The sequence below is a fragment of the Equus caballus genome, chromosome 18 (assembly GCF_041296265.1).
Source record: "Equus caballus isolate H_3958 breed thoroughbred chromosome 18, TB-T2T, whole genome shotgun sequence".
Taxonomy (NCBI): domain Eukaryota; kingdom Metazoa; phylum Chordata; class Mammalia; order Perissodactyla; family Equidae; genus Equus; species Equus caballus.
The window spans coordinates 3,368,386-3,394,015 of NC_091701.1; the positions used below are offsets into that span (position 1 = coordinate 3,368,386).

The 25,630-nt window shown below is 45.8% G+C and overlaps 1 protein-coding gene and 2 long non-coding RNA genes across 16 annotated transcripts in view; 1 reads left to right on the plus strand and 2 right to left on the minus strand.

Moving 5' to 3' along the window:
- The window catches only part of LOC106781930 (uncharacterized), a 30,845-nt gene extending 27,779 nt beyond the window's left edge, over window positions 1-3,066 (minus strand). The window contains exon 1 of the long non-coding RNA XR_002801447.2: window positions 2,791-3,066. This is a non-coding gene — a long non-coding RNA (uncharacterized lncRNA). The remainder of the gene's footprint in view (window positions 1-2,790) is intronic.
- AMMECR1L (AMMECR1 like) lies at window positions 1,682-21,388 on the plus strand. Of its 14 annotated transcripts, XM_070242303.1 has the most exons (10): window positions 2,141-2,278; window positions 3,754-3,863; window positions 4,025-4,097; window positions 8,206-8,326; window positions 10,751-11,195; window positions 13,242-13,352; window positions 13,659-13,773; window positions 14,432-14,522; window positions 15,948-16,044; window positions 17,771-21,388. In XM_070242303.1, the coding sequence occupies exons 5-10, from the start codon at window positions 10,789-10,791 to the stop codon at window positions 17,880-17,882; spliced, it is 933 nt and encodes a 310-aa protein (XP_070098404.1). In that variant the 5' UTR covers window positions 2,141-2,278; window positions 3,754-3,863; window positions 4,025-4,097; window positions 8,206-8,326; window positions 10,751-10,788; the 3' UTR covers window positions 17,883-21,388. The 14 variants fall into 14 exon arrangements, 12 of the variants coding, with proteins under 12 accessions (XP_005601468.1, XP_023478406.1, XP_070098404.1 ...); XM_023622636.2 differs by lacking the exon at window positions 8,206-8,326; XM_014732362.3 differs by lacking the exon at window positions 4,025-4,097.
- LOC138918838 (uncharacterized) lies at window positions 12,415-25,629 on the minus strand. Its single transcript, XR_011428663.1, has 3 exons — window positions 25,330-25,629; window positions 14,210-14,276; window positions 12,415-13,999 (listed from the first exon to the last, which is right to left on the minus strand). It is a non-coding gene; the product is annotated as an uncharacterized lncRNA (long non-coding RNA).
- Between the last annotated feature and the right edge of the window lies 1 nt (window position 25,630).

The window sequence follows — 25,630 nt, forward strand, 5'->3', positions numbered from 1 at the left end:
AGCCTCTTCCATATTTATAGCACATATTGCCCTCAGTTGCTTCCTCCTGTCCATAATTTCATTCTGTTCATCTCTGCGTCAGTTCAGACAACAGTCTGCTTTGTGACCCCAAAGTGACTTTTTAAAAGTCCTGACTCTCTGTCTTTTGGCATCAGTTAACAACAGCAGCGACCCCTGAGTCCTACTTCTCAGTAAGATGTCTCTTTGACCGCTCAAAGCAAGGTTTGCTTTTAATTTGGGAGTGTTTCAAGTCCAACTTAGTGCCATCATTTACGCCCTGGCAGCTTGATAACCAGGGAGCACTAATTCCCTTATCTGTGGGCTGTTTAATCACGATATAGTACCACCCTGGGAGCAACAGACTAAGGCCCTTTTCCAGATGCCCTGTTTTTAAGATTTTCAGCTGGAAAGACCTTCACCATGTGAAATTTATTCTATTTTAAGTTAGGATTTGGTCGTCTTATTCAGAAACCAAAAAAACTGACCTCTGGCTTGCTGCTTCCTGCACTTCTGGCTCTAGCCATATGATCATCTAATTTGTAGTTTTTCAGGCAGAGTTTAGAAACTGGCAAATGTGGTCTCCACAGCAGATAAGCACGTCAAGACTGTGGCAGTAATTATGAAGACTGCTATAGAAATCGCTTTTTAAAAAAAGTCACCTCCTGTTCTACAAAGCGTAGCTGTCTCTTCCTTCCCCTGATATCCTTTGCCAGGTTCTCTTGGAGAGCTCCAGGTCCAAGAGGCACCAATCACTCAATCTCCTTGTTTTTTGTTGCTTACAGATAATTATACTAAGTGTGTAGTAGTAGATCTTATTACGCTTGACGACATTATGCATTCTGGAGCAGGAAGTTTTTTGCTGGAAAGCTTCACGGTTAGTTAGGATTTGCATTTTTTACTAGATACTTTGGTCCATGACAAACATGTTAAGGATTCCTTTGTGCATAAACAGCATAGAGAAACACAAAGCCGTCTATCTGTGGGCTTCAGTCTGTTCTCACTCAGGCTGGCACTGCGTTACGACAGGGCAGCCCTTGCTGCAGGGCCTACAGGTCGGGTGTGGAGTGGTTAGCGCGAGGGAGAGGGGCAGAAATAAGACTTTCAGTGTCTGTAATTAAAAATAAAAATGCGAAATCACCAAATCAAACAGCAAGTCTTGAAACAAAAATGATTTACTCCAATTTTTAAAAAATGCTCCGTATTGTTCTTTTCGAGGCGCTTGCCCGGCCAGTGCTGAAGAACGTCAGAGGCGGCCTGCCGAAGGACCGCGTACTAGGGGCGCTTCCACGGCAGTCGTCTCCACGTGGGACTCAGGGCTCAGGCCAGAGAGCCGGTCTCCTGACCCCGCCTGAAGCTGGCCGCGCGGCGCCGGCCACAGCTCCCGCGGGCCTGGCCGGGCCAGCGGGTCGGCTCCATCTGCGGCCGGTCTGAGCTGCCCTTCCCGGCTGCGGCCGTCGGCTGAGGCGACGTAACCTGGCTTGCTGGGGTAGAAATGCCGGGGGCGGGCGAGAGCCGGGTCCCAACGCGGCAGAGGGCCGCGCAGCGAGGTGCGGCGCCCAGCCGGCGTCCCGAGTCCACCCGGGGCCGCGCCGCGCACACGCCGCCCGGCCGGCCCGCACTACGACTCCCGGCGCGCTCTGCGCTCCCCTGCGCGGCCCGGCGTGCACCGCGCCCGCCGCCTGACAGCCGGGGCCGCGCTCCGCCCGCTGGGCGACCAGCCGGCCAGCCGGCCCCGTCTCGCTTCTCACCGTCAGCCCATCTCTGTTTCAACTGCCTGAGATTCGGCCCCACGAATGCAAAGCAGCCCCCTAAATTCAACCCCGTAGAGTCGGCGCCAGCCAATAAAGTGCGCAGAGTCAGGCCACGTGACAGTAGCGGGGCGGTGCTCCGGCGACTTCCTGATCTCTATGGTTTTTGCGGCTCGCTAGAGGGCGTGAGGTCCACGGGAGGACTCCCTACATTCTTCCTCCATTACCTCACTGCCTCCAGTGGCTGCTGGGATACCGGAGGACCCGGGTCCCTGCTCGACTGAGTCCTCCAGCTGCCCGGGGAATACCTCTAGCAGTTCCTCCCCGCCGCCACCGCTGCCCCGCCGCTTCCTCCTCCGCCCGCCCGCCGGCCTTCCTCGCCCCGCCCCGTCCGTGCCGCGCGTCCGACCCGCCCGCGGCCCCGCTTCTCCCGGAGCCCCCACCTAGGCGCATGGCTCCATGAAGCAGGAGAAGAAGGCAGGGCGCGAGAGGTCCCGTCCACCCCGGCTGCGTCTGGGCCAGGAGAAAAGGTGGGAAACTCGGGCTGCGCCGCGCCCTCCTCCTCCCGCTCCCCGGCCGGGCCGGCCTCCCTCGGGCCGCCGCCGCCGTGCCCGCCGGGCCTCCCACCCCGAGACGAGCGGAGGGCCGGGAGCGGAGCGGGGTCCGGGCGAGGGTCCCGGGGCAGCGGGGGGGAGGGGCGCCGGCGGCGGGGCCTGCGGGCCGCGTGTCCCCGCCGAGGGCAGGGGGTCGGAGCGCTGCTGGGGAGGGCTGGGCGGCCGCCCTGCCCCGAGCTGCGAGGCGAGCGAGGCGAGGCTCCAGCTCCGTCTGCACTCCCTCCAGGAAACAGTGTAGGTCCGTGTAAAGTTTGGTGGTCTCCGGCGCCGCCTGGCGGCCCCCACCCATCGTCCCGCCGCCCCCTCCTCCGCCCGGCGTCTGGATTCCACCCCCGCGGCTCGGCCCTCGCTGTGCGACCCGTCCTCCGTGGTCTCCCCAACTCCTCCCGGCTCCCCGGACTCTCCTTCCCCACCCCCTTCTTTCTTACCTTTCACCTTTGCTCTCTGCCTGCTTTGCTCCTCCCCGCTCCGGCCTCTCCTCTCCCCACTCTCTCGTCCTTTTCTTGCTCAACTCTTCACACGCACGCTTTCTCCTCTTCCTCTTCTCTGTTTTTCCAACCCCTTCCTTAGTCTCTCCTTCCTTATTCATCCACCCCGTCTCCATTATCCCTCCACCTCACACTCCGGGTTTTATGCCTCTCTCGCTCCCGAGCTGTGGGGTTTGCCCTTCATTCCCTGCCCTCCTCCATTCCCTGTCCTGATCTGAACTCCTCACTCTGCCACATTCCCTTAGCCTACCCCTCTGGGCCTATCCTCTTTCACTGCCCTCTCCTTGGATAGAGTGGGTGGGGCCTGGAGTCTCCTGTTTACATCTTTGGGAATAGCTCGATTCTCTACTACTGGGGGGTGGGGAGAGTTGGTGAAGAGATCACGAAGAGATTTATCCAAGACTGAGGGGGATGACTCTCGCCAACAATTGTCATCTCCACCTGGGGCAACAAGATGGCCTGTCCTCAGGACCCTGGCCCCTGTCTACTGGGCAGAATTTTTCAGCACCGTCTTTGCAGAGGATTTGGGAATATGTTTGAATTCTGAAACCACTGGAGAGCCTTGAAATGGTATACGTTGGCCTGAGAGCAAGTTTTGATTTAAATTAGTGGTGGAGGAAGTTTTAGTGTGTCTCATGTTCAGGTTCAATAAAACCTTTGATCCTCAGTGTCCTCCCTTCTTGGTGATGACGCCAAGGATGAGGTGATTCAGTGCATGGGACTGCCATTGCTGCCTTATATTTAGATTTTGAAATGTTTTGAGGTGAGGAGAGCCTGTTCCGTGGCTTTTTTTTTTTTTTTTGTCTAGAAATTGTTAGTTGAGTTGTAGTTTTTCAGAAACCATCTTTTACCTCTGCTCTACCCTGATTTTGTTCATTGACTGCACCTGCATTTCCATCTTAGGTACAGGAAGAAGGAATGGAATCGGAAGGAAGAGAATTCATTTCAGAGACAAAATAGCTCCCCTCCTCTGTTGTAGCTGTTCCCCTGGCAATACAAACTTTCTGCTTTCAGTGAGTATTTCCTTGGACATACTTAGAAAAGCATTTTGTCAGGATTTTTGGGGGCGAGGACTGTGCTAGAACTTTAGGATGTAAGTCTTTGTTCACTTTTATTTGACTTCCGTGAGGGGGTCCTCATGTTGATGCAGTTCGTTCCACTTGGTCTCTTTCAGAATAATTTAAATGTGTAAAGGCCAGTGTCTTGTCCCTAATCCTGATGGAGTGACCCAGGTGGTGGTGTAGCAGGTACAGTCACCCTTTGTGTTTTAGTACATGAGGTCTGGCTCCCCCCAGCCCAAATTTATCATTTTTTTAAGACAACCAGAGATCATAACTCAGGGGTTAATGCAGTTCCTGTCAAGGTCAATTACTGAGTTTCTTCCATATGGTTATAGTCTTCAGAGACTTTTGGAACATTTTGTTCTAAATCTACTATGGTGATACTGTTTTCTTGAAAATAACTAAAATTCTATATGTAAAAGTTATGGAAAAATTTTTATTACTGCTTCGTCCCCTTGAGTTTATTAATAACGACATGCTAACACTTGTAAGAGTTTTTCAAGTGCTTCACATCTTATTGGAGACTCACAATCCCTCTGTGAAGGAGGCAGGGGACAAATATTTTCATTTTGCAAATGAAAGGACCAAGGCCCAGAAACATCTGGCACCTTGCCATAGGTAACACAGTAAAGGGAGGGGATCTAAAAACAAAACTTTTGATTCCTATATTCATGTTTTTCTTTAAGCTAAGTTGACATGAAAATGTATGGTTCTGTGCATTTTTCTAAATCCATAGATTTTTAAAAGCAATTATATAGATAGGTCTGTATTTCATGGGGAAGATTTTCATACAGCAAGTGTTTTGAATATGTGTGTATGTATGATGGGGTTTCAAAAATATAGAAGTGATTATTTGAAATGACTACCAGAATGTTTGTGGGTTTTTCATCTATTTCTTGGAATGGTTCCATAAGTAGGCTGGAATTATAGCTCAGGTGCTATTTCACTGCTCACATAATTATTAAATTGAATTTCAGTTCAGCTCTCTGTGTCACAAAGGAAACAACAGCCTGTTCCCTTCTGTATAAAGCTTGATTTGAACAGACATCTGGACACTAACTAGTAATGGGAGAAAATGCAGAGACCCCCTTTTCTTGCCTCCTTCCTACCTCCCATGTCTAGTTTCTTCGTTATAAGGTCATGCTCCCCAATAAGCTGTTTTGAGGCTAGCCTTCAAAAAGTGTATCTCAATTTTCTTTTTCCACTTCCAGGCTTTTCTAGATATTTTAATCTGGTTATTGTTTGAAATCTCATCACTTTGAAACCCTAGTTCCATTAGTACTCTCTATATAGCAAGAGTTCTACAATAACAGCACATTTAGCAAGTTTAGTTTCTTTTTAGTGTATGTTTGTAAGCTTAAAAGAGGGCCCTGGGAGAATAGAAGTGTGTACAACTCTCAGACAGCCCGGTATTCTTTGTTTTCTGGCATCTCACAGTGAAAAGAACAGTGATGATTTATTAGGAACCATTGCTCTCCAAAGAGGAAAAACATCAAGGTCATTAGAGTAATAATTTCATGTTAATAATATGATCTTTTAGACTACATGGTAGTTTTTAATAGAATTTTATTATGAGGGCATTTATTTCTCTAGAAATTCTAAGAACTCAAGCTATGTTATTTTTATAACCAACCATACTTTGATTAGTGGAGGTACTGGTAGTATTAGCAATAGCTGACACTTTAATAAAAAGTAGTTATATGCCAAAGAACTGCTGGGTGCTCTTCATGTCTCACTCACTGACTGCTGACAACCTTCTCTGGTAGCAGGAGCCCGAGTCCACAGAGATGTGATAACCTGCCTGAGTTTGCACAGCCAGGATGTGGCAGGACAGAGTTGGGATTTGAGACAAGACGATAACCCCGCAGCCTAGGTTCTGTCCTCTGAAGACGGGAGCTGCTCTGGGAACACATCAGCGTGTTGTTTTCAGTGGACTCAGGAGCCTTGGCAGGGACCCTCAACAAGGGAGGAATGCCTCCTGCCCAACCAGCCACATCAGCCACGGCGTCCCTCCCTCCTCCCCTCAGTCCTGGTCTCCATACCTTGTTTATAAAGATCAGCAATTTGTGAGACATCATTTGCAGTAACTCCTAAAATCATAAATTGCCCTCCAGGCAAGTAATGCTCCAGTGGGTAGCTCTTAAAGTGCCCCATCATTCAGAAAGAAAAGATTCTTCTCAAGTGCAGTTTAGGAACTAGGTCCGGCCTGTCACAGGAGAGCCTTGAGCAGCCTGAAGTTAAACAGCACCTGCAGCCGAGTCCAGGACTGAGCAGTTACTGGTATGTTGTAGCAAAGAAGACTGCTACCAGCATAAATCAAACCAAGAAGTTCATGTGGGGAATATTGGACCTAACTTTTAGAATGAATTGTCCACATTGGCTATCCATTTTGCTATGAATTAAACCATTCCTGGGTTTGGGCTGAACAGAGTTGACATTGTTGATAGAATAGATACTTGTAATGCAGTCACCTTCAGCTTCTGACAGGCTCCACAGTCAGCATCTCACAGTGGAAACAACTGTCTGAAGATGAGGTTGTGCCATAAACATTCCTTTTATTAAAAAGGCAAACGTAAGTGAAATTACTAGGAGATCTGTACATAAGACTGTTGGATGTATACTCCATGCAGGACACTGTGTTAGGTGTTGTGAAAGATGAAAACACAAATGCACCCAGCCTCTGAGACCACAGGTGGTGACGAGCTCAAGGCTGGCTGGAATTTAAGTGGCCTTTAAGCTGCCCAGCCCAGAGCCACAAAGCACTGCTCAGCTTCCCCGCAGAGAGGGAGCAGTCGCCAGCTGGCGTTTCTTATGGACCCTAATGAGGGTCCGGACCCCTTGAGTTCTGCATGTCAGGTAAAGGGCGTGGTGACTGTCGACTCTGAGATCATACTTCATGTAACACTTTCTAGGATAGGAGGTCTGAAGTGAAAAGGTACAACAGTGATTTGTGTTATTTCCTCTAGCTTTTTGTGAAAGTATGGGTGGAAATTCAGTTTTAACTAGTTCGTTCTCGTTGATTGCTCTAAAGTAGACAGACAGTAGGAAAAGGAGATCACTGCTGCTGGCTCTTCAAGTGGCCTTGAGTTTAGCTTTGAGAGAGTAACCAACTGAAGGCTTGGAAGGGTCTCGGGGATGCATGCGTTTGTAAAGGGAGGGTTTTTACACCTGATTCCAATTATTTCAGATGCCCTGACTTCGCAGTAACCATTCACTTACTTCCACTGTGATCTAAGTACCATTGCTGATGGTTTTTATGAGGTTTTGAGGAAAGGTAAGAACAAATTCACACACAGTTTTAGAAGAGGTAGGATATATTAGTAGAGGTTTTTGTTTTTAGCTGGTTAGACAACAGGTTAGTCTGTTGTATTGAAATGCTGTTATTCTGAGGTAGCTTTGTACTCTCAGAAGCTGAGCCACTGGAGAAACGACTGTCTCTTTGATCACTGTAGGGCAGTCCTGGGAGCTGAGTTTGGGACTGCTTAGTTGTGGTGAAATGCCCACTTTGTTGGAGTAGGATTAGAACAGTGTCAAACCTAAAGAGAAAGTTTTGATGAAATTGGTACATGGTGGTTGATGTTGTAAATAAAAAGTATTTACTACCAGCATCCTGATTTACTTCACACTCTTTACTGTAATTCACTTAATATTTGCTTTATGCTGACTGATAAGTAAAATATTGGCCCCCTTAAAAACATACCTTCAAAATGATGCAGTGCAAGCAGGGGAGATGGTGTGAGTAGGTGGGCTATAGATGTAATAACATTGGCCATATGTTGACAATTATTAAAGCTGGCTATCGGGAAGAAGTGCCTTCTAATATATTTTTGGTGTGGAAAGTCTCTAACTCTGCGTTTGGTCCCTAGTTGAGAATTTTGCTGGAGTTATCTGCGTAGAGGCCTCCAGAGAAGAGCTTGGGCCTAAAGGAAAACAAGATTTCGGTTGGTTCTGTGTATTTCAGGTCAGTTTGGGAGGGTGTGGGGGAACTGTTCGAAGGACACACTTGGTATCGGTTGTGACCCTGCTCCGCTGCAGTCAGAGACGGTGCGTGGTGTGGAGGCAGGGTCTGCCCAGACGTGAGCTCATCTGCCTTGGCGTGGTCGGAGAGTCCCTCCCATTGCTCTGTTGTGGGGTGTTGCATGTCAGGTGGCTGCTGACACCTGCTCAGGAACGCCTGCATTGCCGCCGTCTCATGACATTTCGTTCTTCCTTCAGGTACGCTTTGGTGTAGTGAGAATAGGAAAGATTTCGTTTTTAACCTTCGTGTTTCATCCCTCTCTTTGCTTCTTTGAAGTCTGGGGCTCTCTGGAGGCAGAGCCTCAGGGTCCTGTGAAAACTCCAGCTCTCTAGAGACAGTCCTGCAGCTCCATTCCACATGCATCCTACACCCGCTGCCCACACAAGTTAGACGCAAGGTAGGAAGTCAAGAGCTCAGGCCAGTGACGTCCATTGTGGACTCAAATGACAATGGCAAGGGGACTAATAATTGTCAGGGTGTCAGGGTGATGGCTGAGATGTTGGCTTGGGCTTAGGTTTTGATGTTTTTTTTCCTACTCCATTTTTGTTGGCAAGATTCTGCAAACTGTTAGCTTAGTTTCTAGTATGCCCTTGAATGTAATTTTTTATCATGCACTTAGGAAAGGGACTGAATCCAATGGATATTACTGGCACGCCTCATTCTTCTTTGTGGCTTGGTGAGAAGACCCAGGCCTCGGAGTCTGACGGATAGATTGTGGTCCAAATCCTCACTCTGCCCCTTAGTGGCAGTCTGGCTTTGGGCAGGGTATCTTGCTTATTAAGTTTGAGGTTCATCCTCTGGAAAATGATGGTAATATCGTCTGCCTTGCTGAGTAGTTTCGAGGATTCAACGAAGTCCTGTTTAAGGAGCACCTGTTCAGTGCAGGCACTGCTCTAAGCCGTGAGTGCACAGCGAGGCACCCTGGCCCTCCGGGATTTCCATCCTGGTGGCAGCGGTCAAACAAGAACTCAGATGATAACAGCAACTAAATTAATTGGCACTTACTACATGCCAGACACTGTATTACGCACTTTATAGATATTGAACTCATTTAATTCTCCTAACAACCCCATGAGGCAAGTACTACTGTTTCTCCCATTTTGAGGAAACTGAGTCATAGAGAGGTTAATCCTGGAGGAATCAGGATTTGAACTGAGGCCGTTTGGCTCTGGAGGCAGCATTTTTAACCAAGACCTTCTGCTCCCTCTCTTAACCATCTAAACAAGACAGTGACATCTGCATCTAGTCATTAGAGGTTTTGTTCTATCAATTGGCTAAGGCTGTCTCAAAAAGAAGCCCCTGTTTCAAGCCAGACATTAAAATGTGCAAGCTATTCTTCCTTGGCTACAGACAACTTTCATCTCACTGAGAATTTCCGTAGATATAAAAATCTGTATTTTGTTATGGATCAGCATATATCAAGAACATAAACAAATAATATTTGTATCTCATTCAAGCTAAAGTAACAAGTTGTTTTTGTAGAAATAATGGCATTGCAAATGGGTATGTAAATATCTAATTTGATTTAAAAGGTGGTAGAATTTCCAACCAAAACACTATGTTGCAGAGCAATGCCTAAAAAGGCAGTTATGTGCTCCCTGTGCAAATCACAGGGAAGATTTTAGGTGGGATAATTTATGTATGTATATATATAAATATAAATACACACATAAAATTGAAGGGGCACTAAAACTGACGTGTTGACTTGAGAAAAAACAAAGGGTACTTTGCTCAAGTCAGCAGAATTTTACAAATTTTGGTATTATTCACCCTGAAGTAACTAGAGTCTATTTTCCTGGTTCTATTGATTATTGGCACAGCCAATAGAAAAGATCTTGGTCATGTTATAGCTATGTATTTTTACCTTAGACTTTTTAAGGAAAAAAAATAGTGAAAAAAAAGATCCTTTCCTCTCCTTTGCCTCATCAGATGGGACGCTTGGTTTCCTGGCCCATCTGATGCCACATTTTGTTAAGCTGAGTGGCTTTGCATCTGTCTGCCTTGCTGTGACAGGGCAGAAATAGCTACCTCACAAAAGGACTGTGAAGCTTGGGTCATTTGTGTGAATAAAGGTTTCTGCTAGGTTGTAGCTTTTTTTGAATGGGGTCTCGAAAGGGTAAAGAGATGTGTAGAAATTGAAGCGAGCTCAGAGGAGAACCAAAGAAAATGAGTAAGGCATTGGAGAAGGAGCCCTGTGAGCACAGAAAGGTGGGCGCCTTGTGTTTAAAGGTGTGCTCTTTTCGGAATGGCAGATAACTGCTCTTCATCTTCACTAAGGTTTGGGCTGAAATTACACAGAAAGATTTAGCTTAGTGATGAGGAAAATGCTGAAAGGATGTGGTTCACAAGGAAAAGCGTGAAAGTTTCTCTGGGGCTCTTTAAAAATGGGGTGGTTCAGTTTGGAGCTGCTGAAAAAGTAGAGAGAGCAACCTGATGAAGAGTCTTTCGGGTCAGGCGCAGTGTTCCAGTCAGTCTTCGGGTGTCCTCAGCCAGCCTCACGCTGCCTGCCACCACCCTCCCTTCTCCCCTAGGGAGTCCTGGGCAGGAGAGAGCTGCTTTTCGCCTGCCTCTACCCATGGTGATTATAAGCTTTATGGAAAGTAAGCCATAGTTCCTCTTTAGGCAAAGGTTAGGAGTCCCTGGTCCAGAACTCAGGGTCTCTTCTAGCCCTGCTGGTCTGTGACCCATTGTCACCATGTTACCTGGATGAGAACGAGAATTGGATTACTCTTATCCTCTCTATGTAGACTCTTTCTCTGATTTTCATTTTCTCCTTTTAACTAACCTTTAATTAATGTTTACCTGTTCTCTTTTTGGTTAGGGTTCTGCAGCATTCCAGACCTCGAGCACTGAATCAGGATGGGAAAAAGACGTTGTGTTCCTCCACTCGAGCCCAAGTTGGCAGCAGGCTGTTGTGGGGTCAAGAAGCCTAAGTTGTCTGGAAGTGGAACGCACAGTCACGGGAACCAGTCCACAACTGTCCCCGGCTCTAGTTCAGGACCTCTTCAAAACCACCAGCATGTGGATGGCAGCAGTGGTCGGGAGAATGTGTCGGACTTAACTCTGGGACCTGGAAACTCTCCCATTACACGAATGAATCCCGCATCGGGAGCACTGAGCCCTCTCCCCCGGCCCAACGGAACTGCCAACACCGCCAAGAATCTGGTGGTGACTGCAGAGATGTGCTGCTACTGCTTTGACGTCCTCTACTGTCACCTCTATGGCTTCCCACAGCCTCGACTTCCTAGATTCACCAATGACCCCTAGTGAGTAAATAATCAGGTACAGGGGACAGGGAGAGAGGCATGATGGCGTCTTTCTTTGGTTGTCCTCTTGAGAGAGTCTGCTACTTAGAAAAAGCTCTAACTTGTTATGGGAAAAGAGTAATGGGAATAGGATGATGAAAATGTCCAGAGAATACCTGGAACATTCAGTGGATTCAGTACTGGAAGAGGACTAGGTTGTGTCTGGAAGACATCCAGGCTCGTTAAAGTCACGTTGAGGCAATCAGGAGGGTTTCATTCTGGGGTCTTCTGTTGGCTCATGTGACAATGGGTAGGTCATTTAACCTCTCAGGTGGAGAGAGCACACGACCACACTATTGTAGACCCCCGTAGTGTTGAAGTCCAGGTGACTTGGGAGTGTCTTAAGGGCCAGGCTGGAGACTAGGAGCTCATTTGTGGGAGCTGGGATGCTCTTAACAAGGGTCCCCTCCCTTCATTCATCTGCAGTCCCATGGTAATCCCACAGGGCTTCTGGCACCCTGTGAAGAATGTCAGATTCTGCTTTACTGGTTTTGGTTCCAGGCTGTTACTCGCCCTAAGCCCTCTCACGGGGTCAAGGACTTAAATGAGGAATATGTGTAAAGCACAAAGTAAAGTGAAGAAACTCACGCCAATGTTTCTTCTTTCTCAGAATTGGAAGCAGCTCTGAGCTGGCTTTAAAGAGCACTGCTGCGTTTGGTTTTGTTTTTAGGAGATGCTCATGCAGCATTCATTGACCTGAGATCGTTCATTCCTCAGCTCTCAGCACTGTGCTGAGGCAGTGCTTAGCCCCACTGGGCAAGCCACGGAGGGGTGTGCAGAAGAAGTCCTTGTTCTTGGGAGACTAGTTGAGTTGGCAAGTCACACGCTCGAAGCTAAATAGTATGCGTGGCACACGGGGCAGAGGGAGGGGGAAGTTACTCTTGTGTGATTGTGTCAGAAGAGAGGAAATGTAGAGAAAAATGTGCTAACTTTTTAGGGAAGTATTGCCATGGAATACCATGGTCAGAAAAATCCTGACTGAGCAGGTGGCATTCTGAGCTTCATCTAAGTGGGGTTGGTGTGTCCCATATAGGAGAGGGACACAGGTTTGGAAGAGTGGGTGGTGGCCACAGTGTTGCAGTGTGAGGGCCCTTGTATTCAGGGGCTCATATTTCCATCCCGCAGACAGTGGAATTTTTAGAGGTTTTTGAGTAAGTTTTGGGACGATGACCTTTGCTGGTGCTGTTCACGTGTTTTATTGGAAGAAAAAGATGGGTGGGTGGGAGATCTGCTTTGTAACAATGAGCAAAGAAGTAGATAACTTTAAAAACTTAAATTGCTTTTTAGAAGTGTTTAACTTAAGAGTCTCAGAGATAAGGGCATAGGAGTATGGAGGAATCTCATGAAGAGGGGACAGCCTGTAACCTCTTTCTAAAAAATCTGTCACCATCAATCTGATGTAGTCTAATGAAGCATGACTTTGGCCTAGAAACAGAAGGCGGCAACTTCTGCTAATAATAAGCTTTCTCGAGGAGACATTGTTTTTCTTTTCTGAACATTTATGAGCCGGAGATATTTGTAGTTGCCTGGAGCAGAAATAAGTATGGGAACAATGTGGGGTTGCAGGGAATGCTTGCAGATAAGAGATGAAGGTAGCCAGGCTGGGTGTGTCTTTATGAAGGATGGAACTGGGGAACTTGCACATTCATAGAAATAGAGTAAAGAAGAGAAGGACATGGAGAATTAGAAGAAGGAAAAGCTGAGTCCTGGGCAGAGGAAGAGGGGGATAGCACATACATGTGGCGTCAAAGTGATTTAGAGCTGTCAGCATGGAACCTAGGAAAGCCTGCAGAGAGCCTTTCTTCGTGCCACCTTTTTGAGGGCTCCTCTCCGTGTCCATCCAGGGACTGCCTTACTCCCAGAAAGGCAGAGAGCCCTTCAGAGCCAGCAATTCAGAAAACAGTCCTTTTGGGGAATAACAGAAATGAACAGGGATATAGCCAAGGTTTTGTTCTTATCCATGATTGGTTTGGGGCTGGAGAATGTTTTGTGTTTTTACTTTTTTAGTCCGCTCTTTGTGACATGGAAGACAGGGCGGGACAAGCGGCTTCGTGGCTGCATTGGGACCTTCTCAGCCATGAATCTTCATTCAGGACTCAGGGAATACACGTTAACCAGGTAATGACACTAGACATAGGATCCAAGATAAATTGGCTAGAATCAAAAACAACTGCCTGACTTTCCTTCTTCTAAGTGATAAAGTTTGAGTCTCTTTTTGGAAATCGGGAAATGTGGGGGCTTTAATCTGAGGGGTCACCTATCAGTTCAAGTATAGACAGTTAATAACATCACGTTGTTTTGAGCTTATTAGTATTGATGGATAATAGATGTTCTCTGCATAGCTCAGGATTTGTAAGTATTCAGGCACGTGATGTTGGCTCCCAGCTCCAGAGCACCTCACTTACGTTTTCTGTCCCCCTCCAGTGCACTTAAGGACAGCCGATTTCCCCCGCTGACCCGAGAGGAGCTGCCTAAACTTTTCTGCTCTGTCTCCCTCCTTACTAACTTTGAGGATGCCAGTGATTACCTGGACTGGGAGGTGAGAACAGCCGCATTTGGAACTCTGCATCTCTCGTTGCATTTGGGTTCGGGTTAGTACATGGTAATGTACTCCTTCACTGAGAGGGTATAAGAATGTGAAGCAATTGTGGGCAACATAGGTGACAGAAAAGGTGCTGCAATATTAGAAGCAGGAAGAAATGTGAAGGCTGTCTTCTTCTCCCACTTCTTCCTGGTCCACTCCATTCCACATCCTTCTTCCATGTCTAATAGGAAATAATAATGGGATTAAAGGAGAATATTCCAGACCCCTCTTGGTAAGCCCTTGAGTAAATGTTATTAGGAGCCATAGATGAAAAGTCATGAACCCAGATCAAAACCCTGTGGCATGTTCATTTAATGGCATAGATTAAAGGTGGAATAGTCAAGATTATTGGATGGGCTACTGAAAGAATTTATTTCTATAACGTTCGTACCGTCAGAGAGGTGGCTACACATAGACTCGCACCTTCCCTCAAGCTGAGGTTTCTTCGGCTTCTATACCTGAGAGAGAGTGAGTTAGTTATGAAAAGCAAGAGATTTTCCTTTTCTCCAACCTGGGTCAAGCTGGTCAGGGGACAGGGTCGATTTAAATCCAGATAACTGAAGTTCCATTAGAATAAATAAATGGCCATTTATTTGGTTGTGTTTTTCTGTAGGTAGGGGTCCATGGGATTCGAATTGAATTCATCAATGAAAAAGGCGTCAAACGTACAGCCACATACTTACCTGAGGTTGCTAAGGAACAAGGTGAGCTGGACAAATGGGATTTCAGTGAACGCTACTGTTCGGTGTGACAAATTAAAGGGCAGGAAAGTGGAGTGTATTGCCTTTCAGCCCAACTCCAGCTAAGAATGAGTGCTTTTCTTCTTCTTAGTATCTATCAAATTCTTAGAGAATGAGAAATAAACTCCCAAAACGATGTAGCAGCTGGGAAAAGAAAAGGGGTAAAGACTTCCCTCCTCACCCACTTGTTTCACTTACTTTCAGTGAATAGTTTTATTTCTTGGCCCCCAAAACTATTGTGTAATTGTGGCAAAATTGCGGCAACCACCTCGACCATGTGATGCAGTTCACTGAGGGAAGTGGCCTGTATCAGTGGGTTTTAAACTTTTAGCCCTGAATTATTAAACCATGTTATATTTGGAAAAAGGCAAAACATGATAGAATTGAATAGTTACTACATTCTCCACGTGAAAGGTAGGAAATGAGTTGGGCCGATTTTCTGTTTAGAATACCTTTAAATGTTGCTTGTGCATTCTGTGATATGCAACCCGGTTTTCTTTCTTTCTTGGAATTAGTCTGCTTTTTGAAAATAATATGTGAAATACACAGTATTTGTTGGGTGTGGACCTGGAACAGAGAAAAATGTCTAATTCAGTGTGTCAGTGAACCACTTATGTGGAGAGCGATTGCCTTGTTGGTTTCCATCATGGTTGCGTTTAAACTTTTTCAAAGGCAGGGTGGATATGGCATAAAAAGGAAGCCTTTTAGACACCTCTTCGCTGTCATAGATTTAACATTTCTGTACAGGGAGGCACGTCAGAAGTATTTTCTCATAGTGAGACCTGATGATATCTTAGAAAAATAATCAAGTTACTTCTGCCATTTTGAAAATTGGTTGGGAAAATTTTAAAAATTGGGGTACCTACTGCCATGATTTAGAGGTTTTTCTTTGGCTTTATCTGTTAAAAATGTACAAGAAGAACACAACAGTATTTGTGTGAACAACTTTCCCATCCTTCTAGTTCTCTGTGCTAGAAAACAGGACTCCTAGAAATCATCAGGATGAAGGAAGGTCACAAAGGAATACAAGCGGCAGAATTTGAATTCGTTCTTTCCACAGAACAGCCCTGGTTACCAGCACTAGCCCAGAAGGCCAGTCAAAGTTGGGACCACATTTGTTCCTAGATAATTATACTGGGATAACATCTGACAGGAAAGACGCAGGAGCAGGAGGCCTGGGACACCATTATGGCATGCGTCGGGCCCTCATCTCATGTCTCCAAGATCGTATCAGCCTGTCAATGAGGCAGACGGGGCTCCAGGGATGTGGGGCCAGGGCTCAGGGCTTCCTCTTCCTCTAGCAGAGTTGGCTGCTTCTCTCCTCTCACCGTGTTAGATGTCCCACTCTTGTGTCATCGTGCGCTGACCTCAGTGTGCCTGTCTTCTCAGACTGGGATCAGATCCAGACAATAGACTCCTTGCTTCGAAAAGGTGGCTTTAAGGCTCCAATTACCAGTGAATTCAGAAAAACCATCAAACTCACCAGGTAAGCCACTGTCTCATTTTCCTTATCATTTTAATTTAGTTGGGGGATGCTTTTGATGAAAAGGGGAAAAAAAAACTTTCTCAGCTAATGTCCCTACACCAAGGAAGTATGGGTGAGATGTGAGCTCTGAGGAAGCAGTGGCAGCAGAGGCAGAGATTCTCCCCAGCATCCTGGGCGTCTCCACAGCTAAGCCAATAGCAGAGTGGGAGCCGGGTTTAGGCTGCTGAGCAAGTCATGGAGTCTTTGCCAGACCCACTTGTTGGGAGGCTGAGGGGAAGATCAAAGTCAAGAGAGAACGCTCTCAGTGTAGAAGTTCAGGGTCAGCTGCAGTCACATGCCCTGAGGTGGCAGAGGATACAGGTGGCATATTAATGGAATAAGCAGAAGATGCTTTTTACAAACAGTTACAAGGAAACGCCTCTGCCTGTTAGGACGAATACTTCTGTGGGGAGGCTGCCTAATGCAGTAGAACGCGCATGAACTTAGGTTCTGAATCCCAGCTCCACCACCTGCCAGCTAGATGACCTGGGCCAGTTATTCTGCCTCTCTGAGCAGCAAAAAATTTCTTGTCTGTAAGAAGTGAATCTTACTGCCTTGGGTTAAGAAGTGAATCTTAATGCCTTGGGTTGTTTTAGGGTATGGTAGGGTAATGTATGAAGAATTTCTAACCCAAGGCTAGGCAGTATTGTAGGTGGTCAGTAGATGTCAGTTCTCTTCCCATCCCTACTGAAATTGGAAACATTGAGAGGTTTAGCTTTTGGGCTTCTGTGGGCCTCTGTTGGCCCCCCATCTGTAAAATGCTAAATAATCATATACTAACCTCACAGGTCTATTTGGAAGATAACCCAGTGTTTTTGAAATGCTTTGGATTCCAAAAAAAAATTCTTCAAATACAAAGCATTATTATTATTATTATTATTATAATTTATTTGAACAGCCATTTCCCTGTCAAAATTCAGGAATAATCACCTTGCAGTGGAGGAGTGATAACAGTGGGAAAGAGATGGCTCTGGGTAAGGATTGTCACACCCAGCTCCTGTGGTCTGTAGTAGGCTCCATAGGTTTGTAACACCCCATGCTTTGCATCCTGACTCATGGCTCTTTCCAGAGCAAAGCCAAAGTGCTATGAATTCTGTTCTGGTGACCCTGTGATATGATATGGCATATTCATCTGGGAATTGAGACCCGTCCTATGTAGCCCCAGGATCCTTTAACCTGCTCCATCAGAACTTGACCCAGAACTAGGTGTCTGTGCCCCTTTTAGTTCTAAATAACTTGTTTGTTGCTTTTCTGCAAATTGAGGTTGCATTTCTATCAAATTTATCACATTTTAACCTGAAAGTAGATATACAGTTTACACTGGGCATTGGTGCAGCCATCTTCCAATCTGCCACCCATGTAATTTGACCATGAAATTCTTCATCCAGACCCCAGTAGCAGATTGCTTAAGAGCAGCCTGATGATAAGCATATGCAGTGTTTAAAGGTGGGATGTGCAGAAAATACATTCTCAGGGGTGAATTGTGATTGTGCTTTTTCATCTTGTTCATTTGTAATAACAACATTGTTTTCTTGTGCTGTCTTTCATTTTCTGTAAGTAAGATTGCTCTTGGTCTTCCATTTTATTCTTTCAAAATGTGGAATATGCTTTTGGTTTTCACTGCTAAATGACTTTACAAAATGAAGTGTTTGGGGTTCCTAATACCCTTTCCTGTTTCCTTATACAGGTACCGAAGTGAGAAGGTGACAATCAGTTATGCAGAATATATTGCTTCTCGACAGCACTGTTTCCAGAATGGCACTCTTCATGCCCCGCCCCTCTACAATCATTACTCCTGACACACGGCTGCATGACCAGTCCCACCCCCCTGTGGCCACCAATGGCTATGACATCATTGGAGCAGATGCCTCCTCTTCCTGGTCCAGTTACTTCTATTACTGCACCATTTTATGATGCTAGCTTCCGTTGCCAAGTCTGCCTCCAGCTGACTGAGGGGGGGGTGGGGTTATATTGAATGAAACAGAACTTGAGGGGCCCAAGCCTTATCTCAGCCTTTCCTCAATATGGGGTTCCGTTGGATTGGGGCTCCTCCGTGACTAGTGAGAATTACCGTGTGGGTTCAGAAGACCCTTGGCATGCAGGTGCCACTGGTGATTTGCCACCTGTGTGATGGCCACACAATGGAAGCTGGAATTGATGATCCATGAAGGCTTACCCCACACACACCCCAACAGCCTCCCCAGATCAAGTAGGTGTATTCCCTTGGCAGTCTGGGCAACGGAGACCAACAAAAAACATTTTTAGGTTGTTTTAAATTCCTTTTTTTAAACTTCCAGTTTATTGCGTACCAAGAGTTGATCACAACCTCCATGCTTCATAAGTGGACGCCATGTTAGGGTTGAACGTGGGCACCATGAGTCCTTCGAGGCTCCTGGACAGAGACCCACATCAAGATCGGAAGCCCTTTGGATGGCGTTGCAGATCTCATTGCTCAATTAGCCTCGAAAGTTTTAATTCTCATCCCACTATCAGTTGGATTTTCTGGCACTCTTTCTGCATTGAGTCTCCTGGTATTGAACGGAGCTCTGTGGTGTAGCCTGCTGAGGAATGGACTGGGATGCTCACGGGAGGTCTTGATGTCATCGCTGCATGCAGTGTGAAAGGAGAGACCTCTTCCTTACCACCAGGCTACCTCATTCCTCTACTGGTAGCAGTGCCTATAGTTGGATCTAGGTTCTCAGAAGGCATAGTTGTGCACACAAGCACTTGGGTTGGGTTTTAGAAGGACATGTCATAGGAGAGAATCCAGGGTCTCCAAGCTGTTTCTCTTTTCAGGCAAATATCCTGAGGGACTTGTAAGCAGAGGAGTTCCTTTTTCTAATTTGCCTGTAAAGGTGGGAAGACTATTGATGTTTTAGTCCTTTACAGGACTTTAGAGCAAAGCTGTGTAATTAAACAAGGTGAATCTTTATCTTGCCTAACACACTGGGAATCTTCACCCCACCAGGGCAAAGTTCCAGAAAGCTCATTTTATTCTAGGTCATTCAGACTTTCATGTGGCATATTTCTCTTTCCCATTGTTGCTGATTCCAAATAGCTGTCAGCAAGTTTCTCCTCTCTCTTGCCTATTCTTCACTCATTTGATGGCAAAGTTCATAGAAGTTGGGGACTTGGAAGATGCTTTGAAAACATTGTCACAGAGGCACTGCTGAAATGATTCACAGGAAGAGGTGGCCAGTTGGAAGAAAGGACCCTAAGGGTGATACACTGGTTTTCAACAACATGCTTAGAGAACTGTTGAAGTGGATTGGGTGTCAACCCAGTGAACACAATGTTTTGATTTAATTTATTTTTTAAAGTTTATGTGGTGATGGTGTGGCTTTCTGAAATGGGCAAATAATTCAAGTCAAAAGATCTTTTGAATTTTCTTCTGCCAGGAATCAGGGGAGGGGGAGCAGGGACACAATCTAAGAAACGATACACATGCTGTTCTAGGCATTGCTGTCTCATTTCTTGGAAGAGCTGGATAAGGGTAAGCAGATTTGCTTGGCACCATCCTCTGCTGTTCACGAGGATACAGAACGTGCAAGGGAAAAGTGGGTTGATGTCAGGATGCCCAGGCCAGGCCGCATCACTTCATCTTACTGTTGTGCTGCGTTCTCGCACCCTGCTGCTTTTCCCTTGCAATGTCAATGGAAAAAAGATTTTGAAGATGAAGGGGTTGTTTCATGATTTCCTGCTGCTGAGAATAATAAATGTCTTGTTAGAAACAAATGTGACGACAGTTACTCTTAGGTGCCATGGATTGATGTCAGGGTGGTCAGCTCTGGACTAAGCCACCCACCTCCAATTTGTACAACAGTATTGATACATAGGGCTACACTCATTACTGTTCAAGTGTTCTATGTTAAAAGTTGTGTTTAATTTCTAAAGATTAAAAAAAGCAAAAAAATTGGTGCTAAACTTTCACCCCTGAGCACGCTCAGTGAGACTGGTCATGCAAGCATTTACAGTGCCATGCTCTTCAAGCCTATTTTTTCTTGTAGAAATGTTGCCCTATTTGTCTTCTTCCGTGTATAGTATGTTTTTTATTTTATTTTATTGAGGGTGGGATAGGATACCTGCCATTTAAGAAAATGAACAGAAAATTTAAAAACCCACAAAATGGGGAAAAAAAATCAGTGCACAAGAATCGGGCTGGTGAAGCCCAGCACCACACTGAAGTGGGCTCAGTGGTTTTTGGAGTGAAGAAGCCTTACTCCCTGCACATTCCCTCATGCTCCCATACAAGTCCAGCAATGGGGATACTCAAGGTCCTCTTGCCTTTCAGGGGGACTCAGGAGTCAACCAAGGAAAACTGTCTGGCCCTGTGAGGAGTGGCACCATTAGTGTCTGTCCTGAATGGGGCCTAGTCAGGAAGCGGTCTGGAAGCGTACGGTCATGGTCACCTCGTGAAGATGTGTGGCAGGTGGCTCTCAGGAAAAATACTAAGTCTGGATCATCCATGCGGCAGCTTTGCATAGGGAGATGACAGCTCCGAACTGGAATTGAACTGCCTTCCACGCGCTTGACCAAAGCAGTGATGAGGGTGGCCGATAAATGTAGTGTGAGTGGTAGGTTTCAAGAGAAGGGAATGTTTTCTGCTTGGTGTTTCCTTTGTCCTTGGGCTGCTCGAGCTGAACAGTAGGTAACCACTGTTTCCAAGGAACCATCCCAACGTGGCTGGTTTGGTTCGGAGTTTGTTTCATCCCTAGCTGTGAGTGCCTTTTGGTCTGGAAAGTTGACTTGTCTCATAATACCCACAGCTAGGACATTCTCTCTGTAATTATGAATTGTCCTTGTTTTACATTAACTAAAAAAGAATGTCTTTGATCACTAGAGTTTGTCGTGTTGGATTGTTTCCACTGTGAGGTTCTTAAACTTTTTTGCTTCATAATATTAAAGCAACTCATGTTAGAGATCCTTTCAACATGAAAGGTTTGTAGTTGAGACATTACATATATTTTATTGTTTATAATAAAAAATCATCTATACAGAAGTCCTGGGTGTTAATTTTAATATTTGCACAAGATCTGTTTTCCATGATATGTTAACACCTACAATTTCACTAACTGTTGATGTTATTTTCTATTGAGATTCTGGAGCCTAGGAAGCTATGTGTTCTTTTTGTTTGTTTTCATTCTTATTTCCCTGAAGCAAGAGACTTTGTATGGCCTTCAGTGCAAAGACTTCAGACCAATTCTTTGTATTACACTTGGTTGCCTCTTGGCTATATAACTTCAGAGTGCAAATCATTGAACTCTTTAACAAAATATTGTAGAGAATAAATCATAATGGGTAAAAATTGTTCTTTGTTGTGCCTATTTTTTTTTCTTAGAATAGTGGTAACAGTCATCTTATTTTTGAAGACAGCCAACCAGACAGTGTGCACTCAGCCTGAATATTTTATGTGGCGTTCATCACCCCCAATAACCTTGAACATGTTTATTTTTTTGTGGTTAGTAGCAATGCCACTGTTTTTTTAGAGCCAAGTTTCCTGAACTAGGGGTCATGAATCCTTTGAAGTCTGGATTTTTCTAGAAAGAAGGCTCATAGTTTTCATTAGATTTTCCAATGAAACTGACCTTGCCCAAAAAGCTAAAAACTGAAGAGGGGAAAAAATGCTCAAATTTAAGATATCATCTGGTGACGTTAATCCACACAAAGACCCTAGGACATATTGATGGTCTGGCCAAAAGCAAAACGTTTACTGCTTTTGGATGGGCCAGAAAGGATGAAATGTCTTTGAAGATAATGGCAATGAGTAATTTTTCAAATGTACAAACGTTCGTATGCTGGGATTGTCAACCTTCAGTTTAGATTTTTGTCTGCAAGAAAGTAAATTTTTTTTTTTTAAGATTCACAGTTCTGAGGGCCTTACACTTGGCAGAACTCATAAGCCACAGGTATGAGTGCTGTCAGGATTAGGCAATAATTTTGCAAACAGACTACAAGTAACTGGTTAAACAATTAAAGATTTGGTAATAACCCTGGGGTGTATGAGAGGAATTCTCTTTTTTTCTCCCCAAAGCCCCAGTACATAGTTGTACATCCCAGTTGCAAGTCCTTCTAGTTCTCTGTGGGATGCCGCCACAGCATGGCCTGATGAGTGGTGTGTAGGTCTGTGCCCAGCATCTGAACGGGCAAACCCCAGGCCGCCAAAGTGGAGTGCATGAACTTAACCACTACACCACGGGGCCGGCCCCAGAATTCTCTTTCTTCAAGAGAAATTATGGTTCTAGAGATTACTATTGCATATTATCTGTAATATCACCTGTAGTAGTTAAACAGCATGTAATTCCATATCATTTCTTTTTTGGTGGAGGTAAAACCATAAAACGCCATTTTAACCATCCCTATTGTCCTTTGAAATGTAAACTAAGCCATCTGGTCAGAGATTAGTGGTGCTAATTGTTGTGGGAGTGGCGGTAGTTTCATCTATAGCTGCTTCCAGATCAGTCTAGGGTCTGTGACCTTGGCTTGAATACCTGGCTTACAAATACGACAGTGGGCTGGTTGAAGGATTTGACTCTGAACCGATAGTGTACAAAGAACCATGTAGCGTCCTGAGGAATGTAATGCTAGTCCTGTCCCTCCTGGGTCTGTTTCCCTCATTCTAAAATGAAGCTCTGACAAGGACTCTGGGGTCTCTTCCTGTGGCTGACTCAATCTGTTCCTATGAGGTTTGGTATGCTACAGCAAACTGAAAAACAGGTGACCCCTCCAATTTCAAAACCAACTACTGATGGGGGGAACCAAACAGGAGACAGGTCTCAAGTTCACACTGTCAGTCTCTCAAGTTCTGAGTCCAGTCAGACCCCCCCACGCCCATATGGCCATTCATTTTTTGATCCCACCTTGGTTCCCAACCAAAGAAGTAACCCAGAGGGCTGACCCTGGAATCTTCACAGGCTGGCAGTCTGATAGGCTTGAGATCAAATCTGTTTTTTTTTTTCTTTCTGCTTTATCTCCCCAAATGCCCCTGGTACATAGTTATATATCTTAGTTGCAGGTCCTTCTAGTTGTGGCATGTGGGATGCCGCCTCAACGTGGCCTGACGGCGAAACCCCGGACTGCTGCAGCAGAGCGTGCGAACTTAACCACTTGGCCACGGGGCCGGCCCTGAGCTCAAATCTTGGTCCCACCATTTACAAGCCAGACAACTAGTTCTGAGTCGAATTTTCTACTTTGTGACAGGCCTGTGAATCTCCAAGATAGCCTGTTGGAAATGCTTTGCCAGGCCCCAGCACATGGTGCACTGGCTGAATGACTATGACTATACAGACCGTCATCCAGTGCTAAGTGTGGATGGGAACAGATGGGCAAGTGTCAAGCCCTCCAAACCCCAAGCAACTCTGGGCACGTGAAAAGAGGTGGCATTATTGGTGTGCTCAGCCCTTCAAGTCAGACAGGCTTCCTGAAAGACAAGGGTGCTGAAGTCAGCCCAGCTTGACCTCAACAAGAGAGAGCTTCTCAGGTAGAGTCAAACAACAGTGCCAGCACAGCAAGATGGGGTGGACGAGCCCTCTCAGGGCTCACTGCCCTGCCACATTGCCACGGGACAGAGAGGCTTTAGAATCTAAGTCCGGTACTCCCAGGACAGCCCCCTGGAGGTTTTTGTGCTTGGAAGTCAGGGCTATTTGCAGAATCACACCCCCCTACCCCCACCATATATACGCCATTCCTCTGTATCTCTAGAGACTGTATTAACAGCAAGAGGGAGAGGATTTCATGTAGATGCCTTTGGCTTCCTTTGTAGCACTTACCAGCAGGCTTCAGCAGCTGGTGCCAAAGTTTTTTTTAACTTATGAGAGAATAGCTTAAATTGGGAGATCCTGTACATTAACTTTGAGCATATGGAGAACTGGGAAACATGTCATCATTCCACGTTAGGGGCAGGACACCTGGGTCCAGGAAAAAAAATGAGTGATTCAGTCCACAAGGGATTCTTTGAGAAGCACTCTGAAAGGTTATAAAAGGGGGAAATTATTCTTTTGACTGAAAAAAATGATAGAGCACCATTAATGAAAAATGTAGCAAATGAGTATGAGGGCTGCATAATTACTGTGTTTTCTTTCATTTCTCAAGAATGATATAATGAAAATGACATTTAAGGAAGTTGAAATATGAATTTACCCTAAAGAGCGAATATTTCTCTTAAGTACCTGACAACTTTGTTCATATGACTCCTCCGCCATCACTGACTACATGTTGAGCGGTTCCAGTGCCAGCTCCCCAGATCGTCTTAACTCACCTGCCCCCAATCAGAAGTGACCTCTTTCCCTCTGCATCCTTCCACAGCACTTTTTTTGACTTTCTCTCATCCTACTTGCAACTTTCTGTCTTTTATTATGGAAAATAAGTCCAGATCTTGCATCAACTACTCTTGGCAAGCTCCTTGTGGTGACTGACTCATCTGTTTAACCCCAGGGCCTTATACGTCAGTGTTTATAATGGTTTCCCGAATGGAAATGTTGTAGACAAACCAACCTGTGAAACGTCACCGTATGTCTTATTTGTTATTCTCCTTTCTTGAAAGTCTCCTCACCTGCTGACTTCTCTCCTGCTGTATGTGTGCAGAGGATACCAAGCTTTGGGCCAGCACATGGTAAGGTCCAGTGAGCAGTAGGTGTTCTGTAAAGGCCTGCTAGATGGACAGATGGAAGAAAGAGGCCTGCACTGAGTTCCAGGTCCACTTCCATACCCAGCGGCTGCACGTCCTGGGACTCTCCATCAGGACATCTGTCGGCAGCTCTAATGACCTGTCTAGGAAAGCACTTTGAAATAGTAATGAGTTCTGCCAATACTATGTAATCAACTTTTCTTTTACCCAATACAGTCCTTCTGGAAATAAAGATACAGAGCAAACTAATTTTGTAAAAATTATATTTACAAGTCAAAGGAATACAGACGCATATTCTTGTCCAGTAATACCTTAACTCATTTTTTGTTAACAGAGTTTACACGATACCTAAACATTGTTCACTACTGAGCCAAGTAGTGCACTATGATTATTTCCTTTATGGTACAACCTTCTGTTTTCTTTGGCGTTGAAAACAGCATTATTTTTCATTTGCTTACTTTTCTATGTATCATCCAAATGCTCCAAGAGATGTGTTAAAGGCCTCTCAGTATCACTGTCCACGAGCTCAGAAGTATCACAACAATCCACTAAAAATCAATCAAAACTTTTAAATGCTTAAGGCACTGAAAGAAATTCCCCCGTATGTTTTCGTAGTCACCTACCCAGCTTTCCATCACCGGGAGTTCCTCGGGTCAGCCACTTGGCGCCTTCCTGCATTTCCGCCCGTCCTTTCCCGCGTCCCGGAGAGCAGGTTCCTCATCCACTCTTCTCCACAGCGAGGAAGCTGGGGCTCGGAAAGGCCCAGTGCCTGGTCTCAGGACGATCGGCACAGGGCGCACCGGGCAACAGGAGAAGCACTGGCGGCGCCCGCCCTGCCTCGGCCGGGCCTCCGCTTGCTCGCGGACCGCCAAAGGCCGATCCGTCTTTCTCGGCCGCCTTCCTGTCCCCCCGCCCCCGGCCCCG